The sequence below is a fragment of the Caenorhabditis briggsae genome (assembly GCF_000004555.2).
Source record: "Caenorhabditis briggsae complete genome, chrIV, whole genome shotgun sequence".
Lineage (NCBI taxonomy): Eukaryota > Metazoa > Nematoda > Chromadorea > Rhabditida > Rhabditidae > Caenorhabditis > Caenorhabditis briggsae.
The window spans coordinates 11,699,627-11,709,950 of NC_013487.2; the positions used below are offsets into that span (position 1 = coordinate 11,699,627).

Genomic DNA, 10,324 nt, shown 5'->3' on the forward strand with positions numbered 1-10,324 from the left:
TTTCCCAATCCTGCACAAAGTTTAAAGGCGCATCCCTTTTTCCAGAAAAAATATCCCGCCACGCGATGTATTTCAATGCATTTACAGTTATGTCGCGAAATGCTTTGAAATACATTTCGCGACGCTCATGCATTGAGTTTCGAGGGCGCGGAAATGCATTTCAATACATATTTTCGCTACATGAATAACCCCATAACAATATTTAAATCATAATGAATTTTTTGGCATGTCGAACCACCCTCGCTAAGTACATTGAGTTCAATATCCGTGTACATAATCACCGTACTCAGAACACCGCAAAGCAGAATCCATTTACACTCATTTTATATAAGAAATCCTGGTATATTTGAACCGTTTTGATCGGATCATAACTCATTTTTTGTTCCATTGAGAGCCTGCAATTTTACGCATGTTTTTTGTCCACTAGACTTCCGAAGACTAACCTGCTCACGACAAGCCGCGGTTTCCGATAAGAAGACTTTTCGAATTTGTGTAAATCGAGCTCTGAGTTATTTATCGATATGTTCTTCCTGTTTCGGTTCATCTCTTGCATCGTTTTCACGAAAAACCTTGAAACGCTGAAAAAGACGCAAAAAATGTTACCTGCAGAGCTCTCTCCGAATCCGCAATTCTCAAATTCGTCGTTTTTTTGTCGGTCAATAAAATCATGGTATTCTAGAGAAGGCGGATACATAAATAGAACATAAGCATAAATAGAACTTTGAATATTAAATACAAAAAAACTGTTTTTCCTAACGACGCTCCACTTTTACAGGTGCGCCTATTTTTCAGCTTTGCAGCCGTTCGAACCTGGTTCTCTCGGCGTTTTCTCCAGACACCCTTTCTCTCCCAGTTTTCTCCCGTCGAATCTCTGAGGAATCTGATCTGCAGATTCGAATCAGTCAAAAACTTTTTCGTTTCGAAATTGGCGCGAATCATTCGCGGCTTCTGCGCTCCACTGCATCTCTGAGGCAGTGTGTCTGGCAAAGAGACGCAGGGAGATATAGAAAATTTTGAATGCAAATCTGTGAATATTCTTGTTTTTTGTTTCTATCGATGTTTATGTTTGAAATCGTGCTCAAGCAATCTATCAAGTTTTTCGATTGGTTCCTCACCTATTCATTTGCTTTCCGAAACCATTTCCAGTTGTTTCAGGACCACCTGTTGATGCAGTCATCGACTGTCCGCGGACGCGAGTAAACTGACGCACATTTGAATAGTGTACTCGCGTTGCCCATCTCCGCTTTACGTTCCTATTGATCGGTAGTGCTGTGACAAGAAAAATGAACGCGAAAGCAGCTCAATCCCTGTTTGGAGCCATCGCGTCAAGCAAGAAGGCGCCAACCAGAGAAGGTAGGCGTGTTTTCTGAATCAAGGAGGAAAATATAAAATTCAATTTTCAGAACCTGCTGTTAACTTCAAGAGCACCAACGAGTCTCTCATCAAGAAAAATCTTCAATTAAAAGTAAGTTTTTTATGGAAATATGGTATTTACATAAATATTTTGACTTGCAGCAACAGCTATCACAATGCACCAAAGCTTTGGAGAAGCTCAGAAACGAGAACATTGCTTTGAGAGAACAGTAAGATCCAGCCTAAAAAACAAACAAAATTGTTTTATCACAGGAATCAAGAACTGATAGATGCGACTCTGGACGAAAAAATGGAAAGAATAGTCGAGCAACGTGTCAAAAGTCGGCTTGCCCATGCAGCAGTCCTACACAAGAAACTTGTACAGAACATTCAACAAACCGGACTCGAATTGGGTGGAATATTCAAAGATATGGAACCGGAGCCAAGTGGAATGGTCACTCGACGAGCACCCAAAATGGAATGCAATTTAGAAAAATGTGGGTAAGAACTGCAGATATATCAATATATCAAATTATATTTGTAGTGGATGAATCTCCGGTACGTAATTTCCCTCGGAGCGACTACGAAGAGGAAAATAAGTCTCCAATGGATATTCAAAACGGACCATCTTCATCCTCATCGATGACTCAAAACCTAGAAAATGGAACTCCGCGCATGGCACAGAGAGCTTCTAAAGGACGACGAAGTGAACTGTTCCATAGTTTACATGGTATCTATTTCCTAAATCCTGTAAATATCATACATGTGATGGCCCGGGCCGGCCCGCATCCCTCAAAACACTNGGCCGGCCCGGCCCGCTCGGCCCGCCTAGGACAACTTTTCGAAAATGTTACTTTTCAAATGTGCCAATTTATTTTTAATAGCACAAATATTAATCCAAATGTATACAACCATCCGAAAAAGTCAATTTAATTGAATTTTTAGCAAAAAAATCAAACTTCATTAAGCCAAGGATGAAATTTTTTCTAAAAACGACCTCAAAACAGTTTTTTTCGACAGAATCGTCCTCTAGTGTAGATTTTTATTTATTAAGGAGAAAAGCCATCTTGAAAAATGATGATTTGCTCTAAAATTTCGAAATTTTCAAAAAGCGCGGCCCGCGGGCCGGCCATGTGTAATTTTTTCCGGCCCGGCCCGGCCCGCTTTCAGAAAAATCTCAGCCCGGCCATGGTCCGGCCCGGTCCGGCCCGCGGGCCGGGCATCTTTTCCACAAGTATGGTAAATATTCTTGAATGTTCAGAGAACGTCCCAGAAGAAGCAGCTCCAGCTGTTGGATATAAGCGAGCACCACTACTGATTGCACCTTCAGAAACACCTGGAGGACCACCTAAAAAAGCACCACCGCGAAAAGCGCCGACACCTAGATTCAAGAAACCTTCAACACCCGCTCCTGCTCCGATCTCCGATGATGCTGAAATGCCATCCACCGTAAGTTCAATTGGTATACATAGTTATCAAATCCCTCCAAGACACAGGTTCGTCGTCAACGGTCTGCCAAGATGAACATCAAGTCAATGAAAGAGCCAAGTGTCAATTCCAAGCTGCGACGACCTGGAAAACATGACGAACCAATGCCATTCATTGACACCTTTTTCTAAGTCATCATGTTTTTTCTCTGCATCGAAATTTATCTGATATCTATATCTCTGTATCATAGTCAACTAAAAAACCTATTTTCGTCTTCTACTTTTTCCAAAAATATGTCTCTTGAGTGGACTTTTTCTGTCATTATTTCTTCGTTTTTTGGCGGCGGAAGCGGCGGAGATCCGCGATAAGGATCCAGTCGCTGGCTGCTTCTCGGAGAAGATCTTCACCAATCGATTCTGCCAATTCCCTCAGCTTTCAGGTGACCGATGCGAACTTTTAATGTGTACGGCATCTTGCTCACATTCACCTGTATCATTTTTATTTTCTCCGTTCTTCCTTTTACAATAGGCAGCAGCTCAGAAGCGCGTCAAAGGATAACTAGGAGTGTGGGAGATTCTGAAAATGGTAAGAAAAAAGAATGCAAAAATCGAAGCTGTGAAAGAGAGAAGCTTGTGGGCGTGGCCGAAGGTCCCGCAACGAAACCTACAGTAATATAAAAAAGGTTTAATTTCCAGATTTATTTGTTCGTTTTTCACTGCTTCTCGTCGAGTTTTGTGTTTGTTTCTTCCCAGAATGTCGGAACATGACTAATTCAAATAATGAGAAGATTGAGTGAAAACGCACAAAAATCGAGTTAATGAACCCGACAAATAAAAGTATTTCGAAGTTACAATAGTTGTCGTTGTGGGACCTTCGGTCACCAGATTTTTTTCCAGAAAAACCCTTAAACTTATATCATTTTCCAGACATAAAATACGGTGTGATATGTGATGCTGGGTCGAGTGGAACGCGTCTATTCGTGTACACTCTGAAACCAATGGCCGGTGGACTAACAGACATTGATACTTTGATTCATGAAAACGAGCCGGTTGTGAAAAAAGTGACACCTGGACTGAGCACGTTCGAAGATAAGCCGGAACAAGTTGTTGGTAATATTAGCTTAAGCATATAATTTTTTTAAAGTGTCGTGTTCAGAATATCTAACCCCTTTGCTCCGATTTGCTGAAGAACACATTCCAGCTCACCAACTAGCTGAAACTGAACTTATGATCTTTGCGACTGCCGGAATGAGACTAATCCCGGAAGAGAAGAAAAATGCAATAATTGAAAACTTACAAGCTGGATTGAAAAAAATAACACCACTGAAAATTACTGATTCAAATATTCGTGTCATAGATGGAGCCTGGGAAGGAATCTACAGTTGGATAGCGGTTAATTATATTCTAGGAAAATTTGAAAAAGAAAATGAGCCGAGAGTTGGAATGATCGATATGGGTGGAGCAAGTGTTCAGATTGCATTTGAAATTCCAAAAGAAGACGTTTACAATGGTGGAAATGTATACGAGATTAACTTGGGTCGGGATCATAACTCGGATTACAAGTACAGTATCTACTCGACAACATTCCTTGGTTACGGTGCGAATGAAGGTCTCAAAAGATACGAAAATTCGTTGTTGGAATCACATCAAGTAGTAGATTCGTGCTCACCAAAAGGGTTGAACAAGCTTATCGGAGAGAACGCAGTGAATGTAAGAGTTCTGCTTAAAATCGGAGCTGTGAAAGAGAAACGTCGGTGGCCGTGGCCCCAAAACGACAACTACCGTAACCTGAAAATGATTATATTTCCTGAAAATTAAGATCATTTCTAGGTTACTGCAGTTTTCGTTGTGGGACCTTCGGACACAGCTCCGCTATTTTATACTAGCATAACATTCTAACAATAAAATGTTAAATTTCAGGGAACTGGCGAATGGGACACCTGTCTTGCTCAAATGTCCACTCTTATCGGCGAAAAGACTCTCCCAACATGCGCTACTCAACCCTCTTGCTTCCTTCGTAACGTTATTGGACCATCTGTGAATCTTTCAAAAGTTCCCTTGTACGGATTCTCCGAATACTGGTACACAACAAGCAACTTCAACTCTGGAGGAGAATATCACTATGAAAAGTTCACAGATGAAGTTAGAAAATATTGTCAAAAAAATTGGACTGATATTCAGGAGGGTTTTAAAAGAAACGAATTTCCGAACGCTGAATTCTCAAGATTGGGCACAAATTGCTTTAAAGCCGCATGGGTGACTACTGTATTGCACGAAGGTTTCAATGTAGATAAAACTAATCATTTATTCCAGGTAAGTCAGAAAACAAATTGCCATTTTCAAAAAGATATTTTTAAACAGAGCGTCCTGAAAATAGCCGGAGAAGAAATGCAATGGGCTCTTGGAGCAATGCTTTATCATACAAGAGACTTGAAGTTTGGACTTGGTCTAGAAGAAGAGTTAGAAGTTATTCAGTCGACTCAACAGATTTCAAATTTCTTCTCGTTCTGTGTCATCCTAGTCTTCGTTCTTGCTGCTGTTCTCTATCGACAACTTCAGTCGGACTCTCTTTATAAAAAGTACCACTACTTGCGAACGGACTCGAAACCGGACTTCCTCAACGTTTAGAGCGTTCCAAACCTTTAATTTTTTATCATTATCATCATATTCATGTGACTAATAAACTAGTATGCTTCGTTTTTCTGTTTCCACCCCGATTATGAAGAAGAAACCTTGCGTCACTCTTTCAGAAATGAATCAGCAGTGGGCAAACATGGCGAAGAAGAAGTATTTTATAAACTCAACTTCACAGCGCTTTCGATTTCTTATCACTTTTTAACTTTCAGAAAATGGCCGCACCACCGCCACCTTATAACCAAGTGAGTTTTTTTTTAATTGAAAATTAAAATGTGTAACTGGTTTCAAGGCATATAATCCGTATCCACCTCCTCCACTTGGATCCGTTTACACAGTACAGCCAGGCGTCCCGATTGGACAAGGAGCTCAACCAGCATACGCAGTTTATTATCAGCAACCTCAGACAGTCATGTTAGTTCTATATTTTCTGGGAGTTTATGTCATCTGATGTATTCCTTTCAGAGTTGATGATTGCCACCATCACCATCGGGAAAGGCACGGTGGCGGCGGAGGAGGAGAAATGTGTTGTTTAGCTGGACTTATGGCATGCTTATGTTTCATGTGCTTGAAATAATTTTTTGCTCTTTTTTTCAATTTTAAAAGTTTGACGAATCTATAAACTTATGTTCCTAACTGATTTTTCGACTTATGTGCATAAATTCAGAAAATTCGTTTTCACAGGTTTACTTTTGCCCCTAAAATGTTATCTTGATATTTGGGTTTTTAAGCCAACGCTGATTGCTCAAAATCTGTTTTGTGTGCTTTTCTTTCCGATGTTTTTAAACTCGCACTAAAAAGTTAGATTCAGCGCGCAACACAGTTGAAACGAGTGTTACCGTACTCTAGACACACGCGACGCGCTTGGCGGCGACGCGTTTTCGAACCTTTTTCGCTCGTTTTGCTCTCGGTCTCCGCTCCTTTTCATCAAGTTTCTGTGTTTTCTAATCGACTTTTCCGAAAAATCTTTTAGTCGCTAACTGTTACATCGTGTGCTTGTTCTTCTCCTCCCAACTTTACTCTCTTTACCCCTTTACTCTCCCAATCATATATTTAAAATTTTCAGAATGGACGCCAAGGTGTACGTTGGCGGTCTTCCCAGTGATGCAACATCACAAGAGCTCGAAGAGATTTTCGACCGATTCGGAAGAATTCGCAAAGTTTGGGTAGCTCGCCGCCCTCCAGGTTTCGCTTTTGTCGAGTACGACGACGTTCGTGATGCTGAAGATGCCGTCCGCGCACTTGATGGATCGTAAGTTTTTGTGACTTTTCGACATGTAAAGCGATCACATTTCAGGAGAATTTGTGGTGTTCGTGCTCGTGTAGAACTTTCCACTGGACAACGCCGTGGTGGTGGCGGTCGCGGTGGTGGTTATGGCGGTGGATATGGTGGCCGAGGAGGAGGTCGTGACAGGTTAGCTAATTTTTCGAATACATTTGAAGTACTATTCTAGCCTATTATTCTCAGTTGTAAATCAATTTTGATCTAGTTCAATTCGTGGACCATATTTCAAAATTTTAGCGGACTCCGCTCGTCCGCGTCCCCATCTGCCATCCCAAACTTCACTCTCTTCCACTCCTCTCCATCTTCTGTCGTCACGACACCTTCTTCTTCTCTTCCACACCACTTTGCGCCCTTTTCTTCTCCCAAAACAATCGCCAGAGAATTGTATCTGTCGCGTTTCATCAGCTAAACTTCCGCCGCAGTAGTACCTGAATCGAACTCCCGACGTCTTCGTCTCTTCATGACTTCGTCGGCTGATACTTCTTATTCAGTAAGAAAGTTTTAGCCAAACTTTTTTGTTTGCTGTAATCATCTGGAAGCGGGAATTAAATACAAACGAACATCAAAAATAATGAAAACTATTATTTCAGATCGCCATACAGAGGAGACCGTGGACGCTCTCGCTCGCGTTCTCGTGATCGTGGACGCGACAGAAGTCGTGATCGTAGCCGCGATCGTAGCCGTGACAGAAGCCGTGACCGCAGTCGCGAGAGAGAACGCTCCCGTACCAGGTAATCATTATCCGTAAAAGATAATTCTTCAATTTTGAAATTTCAGATCTCGCTCACCACAAGAACGTGATCGTTCGCGCTCAAAGAGTCGCTCTCGCTCAAGAAGCCGTTCTCGCAGCCGCTCTGCTTCTCCACGCAACTAGGATTTCAAACAGTTGCAAAACTTAAATGCTCCGCAACATCCATTCTAATTCCTCCGAAGAATCTCGAATCATTCAAAAAAGGTGTTAACCTAAATATTTAAATTAATCTGTTTCGTTTACAAAGTTTTATTATTCGGCCCATCAGTTTATTCTTCTTAACTTCCCCTCTTTCTGTAACACCTTCTGTGAACCATTAAATCTCTGATAAAGTGTTGCTGGAAATATGCGAATAAATAGAACAATGCAAAAAAGGAACGTCCAGGAGAATCCTACTTGTGTTCTCATTTTCGTAGCTGGAGGCGCAATGACAAAGAGGTATCTTTGAAAGTGTAAACAACTGCCGGAAGAAGAACAAGCACCACGTGTTTGTGGTGCTCTTTAAAAAATGTTGGTCACTGGCCTGCTGCAGAAGATTGATTTTCCCTCATTCTCTCTTCTCGTTCTTACTGCCTTCAGCCGACCGGCGACCACGCACGTTTTTTTGTGTGTTGCGTCCGTCCTCTCGTGTGGCAGAGGCAAAAACAGGTCTTTATATAGTACGGTCCCACTCTCTCATCGGTTGATATCTCTACTTCTCTTTTCACTCTTGTTTTGTTTTGTATCGTCTCAGTAAAAAACTGGCACGCGACCCGAAAAAAGATGTGTACTATAACTGAAAATGCTCAGAATTCGTCGGAAAAGAGCAGTGCGATGCGCGACGACGTGGCTAAAATTGCCGCATCGACGAGCATCCTGATTCTCTCATGGATTGTCCTCTATCACTCGTGCCGAAGGGCTTCTACTGTCTACTTTTTTGAGGTATTCAATTTCTATCCTTTCGGATTTTTTTGAAATTTAGTTTTCTGAATTCAGCTTGACTCAACTACAGTAATCTTTATGGATAAGGTGCCTGCAATGATCCTTCCATTTGTGTTTTCCATCGTTCTATACTTCGTTTATCTTGGAACCAAAAGAAGCGCCGATATTGAAAAAGATCGAGAAGTTGCCAGAGAAGCTGAGAAAGAATTGAAGGTTCGTTCATTAAAAATCCTGAAAAAAAGCAAAAGATATTCTATTTTGTTCAAGAAAATCATAGTTCGTGTTTGTCAATCAACGCCTCAAAGTTCTCTTTCTATTGCCACATGGTTTTTTTTCATGTATTGATAAATCATTAATTGTGTCTTGCGGGAATTTCCTAATTGAAGGGGGGAAACCTTGATTTGATTTGACTGGTTTTGTAAGACTTTTGTTTCAGGCGTCTTCGTCTCTCAATTCTCGAAAAGTTTCCCGTGAGATCAGTCGACGAGCTTCGGTGTCGTTGGGAGATGAACAAGCAGAACAACAGCAAAGAATTCGAAGATTGCTCTCTGATATCGAAGAAGCAGACATTGAGAACACAGTTCGAAGTCATAGAAAACGTATGGAAGAGGAGGAAGATATCGCTCCGAAGCTTCTGGAAGAAGACGAAGAAACTGACACTCCGCCACCGAGAAAACTGACTTCTCGATTCATTGTGGAAGCAGCTGAAGATGGAAGTAAAATCATTATACCTCTTGAATCGATGTCAGTGACTCCCGAAGTTCGAAGTCGTACCAATTCAAAAAGCACGCATGATATGCTCGGAACTCATCGTGGATCATCCAGCAATTGGATATCAGCTAGTCAACGATCTAGCCGAAAATCCTCAATGAATGGCTCACCGGACAAAAACCAATTGGTGTGGACTTGTGGCGATGAAGGATCATCTACTGCAGAGAAATGTGATATTTATAAGAAACTGGGAGATGTGAGTCTTCAGCTGAGCTGTTTATTTTAGAATTCTATTTTGCAGGTTGATCTATTCTCGTATTCGCTGAGTGCACTCAGTTTGTTACCGAGGAGTGACGATGGACCGAGAGTCTACATTCAACTCGAGTGAGTCTTCAAAAAATTGAACTGAAAACAAAAGGGCATTAGAGTAATTCGGTAGGAGACCATTGTTTTTGGACGAAAACAGAAAGTTCGTCAACAGATTAATTTTTGAACAGAAATGTGACCGAAATTTGCCGTAAAAGCTGTATTAGAAGGGCCTCTTTGATAGCGGGTTTTGAATAGTAGAAAGGTCCTCTTCAAAACCTGTTGTTTGGAGTTAATAATTTCCGTACGTTTTCAAAGAAAAATGCTCGGGAATTTCCAAGATTTCACAGAATTTTGTTGGAAAACGCTTTTTTGCTCAACACTTTTCTAAATTTCTGCATGATTTTGAACTAAGAGTCGGCAAATGTTTTGATGAAAATATTCTGGAAAAATGGTCAGAAAAAAAAGAAGGGTTCCCTCTAATTGAAGTGCCCCTGCAATAGAAAGGCCCTCCGGTGGTACCTTGGAGATAGGCTCGCCTTTCTAATACAGGTTTTGACACTCCACCGATTCCGAGGAAAGGGTTGTCTCCGAGGAACCTATCGCGACTTGCGCCGTCCACTATACTTTGTGTGCAAAAGACACTCCGCCCGCGCGTTGTTTATCAGCGTTTCAAGCATTTTTAATCATTTTTTCAGCGTTTTTCAGCATTTTTTCCAAAGAATGAAGCAAAAAAAAAAGGAATTCCATGCTGTCGGAAACCAAGAAAACCGTGTAATCTCGTCAAAAAACAATGAAATTCAGTGAAATCATCGGTTTTCAGAACTTTCACGTCTTTTCGTTTTTTTTCAATACTCTCAAGACATTTAATAACTGGAAATAGTCGACAACGGGCTGAAAATAGGCGAACAATTGTAAATTTATTGGGGGGTTTGA

The 10,324-nt window shown here is 41.2% G+C and overlaps 5 protein-coding genes across 5 annotated transcripts in view; all 5 read left to right on the forward strand.

Moving 5' to 3' along the window:
* Window positions 1-1,283: 1,283 nt before the first annotated feature.
* Cbr-sgo-1 lies at window positions 1,284-2,972 on the forward strand (the record flags this gene model as incomplete). The annotated part of the gene is made up of 7 exons (XM_002634289.1): window positions 1,284-1,353; window positions 1,404-1,465; window positions 1,516-1,583; window positions 1,627-1,850; window positions 1,898-2,083; window positions 2,615-2,802; window positions 2,850-2,972. The coding sequence occupies 7 exons, from the start codon at window positions 1,284-1,286 to the stop codon at window positions 2,970-2,972; spliced, it is 921 nt and encodes a 306-aa protein (XP_002634335.1).
* A 255-nt stretch (window positions 2,973-3,227) lies between these two features.
* On the forward strand, window positions 3,228-5,408 carry Cbr-ntp-1 (the record flags this gene model as incomplete). Its single annotated transcript, XM_045235954.1, has 5 exons — window positions 3,228-3,366; window positions 3,708-3,890; window positions 3,937-4,490; window positions 4,701-5,093; window positions 5,142-5,408. The coding sequence occupies 5 exons, from the start codon at window positions 3,228-3,230 to the stop codon at window positions 5,406-5,408; spliced, it is 1,536 nt and encodes a 511-aa protein (XP_045096275.1).
* Window positions 5,409-5,629: 221 nt separating this feature from the next.
* On the forward strand, window positions 5,630-5,991 carry CBG17676 (the record flags this gene model as incomplete). Its single annotated transcript, XM_002634287.1, has 3 exons — window positions 5,630-5,659; window positions 5,707-5,828; window positions 5,880-5,991. 3 exons carry the CDS (start codon window positions 5,630-5,632, stop codon window positions 5,989-5,991), a joined length of 264 nt encoding a protein of 87 aa, XP_002634333.1.
* Window positions 5,992-6,481: 490 nt separating this feature from the next.
* On the forward strand, window positions 6,482-7,124 carry Cbr-rsp-6 (the record flags this gene model as incomplete). The annotated part of the gene is made up of 3 exons (XM_045235955.1): window positions 6,482-6,666; window positions 6,712-6,828; window positions 6,905-7,124. The coding sequence occupies 3 exons, from the start codon at window positions 6,482-6,484 to the stop codon at window positions 7,122-7,124; spliced, it is 522 nt and encodes a 173-aa protein (XP_045096276.1).
* Window positions 7,125-8,263: 1,139 nt separating this feature from the next.
* Cbr-imp-3 overlaps window positions 8,264-10,324 on the forward strand; it is a gene marked incomplete at both ends in the record, with an annotated part of 3,060 nt that continues 999 nt past the window's right edge. Inside the window, 4 exons of the mRNA XM_002634285.1 lie at window positions 8,264-8,371; window positions 8,426-8,584; window positions 8,808-9,338; window positions 9,384-9,466. Coding sequence (XP_002634331.1) covers window positions 8,264-8,371; window positions 8,426-8,584; window positions 8,808-9,338; window positions 9,384-9,466 — 881 coding nt within the window. The remainder of the gene's footprint in view (window positions 8,372-8,425; window positions 8,585-8,807; window positions 9,339-9,383; window positions 9,467-10,324) is intronic.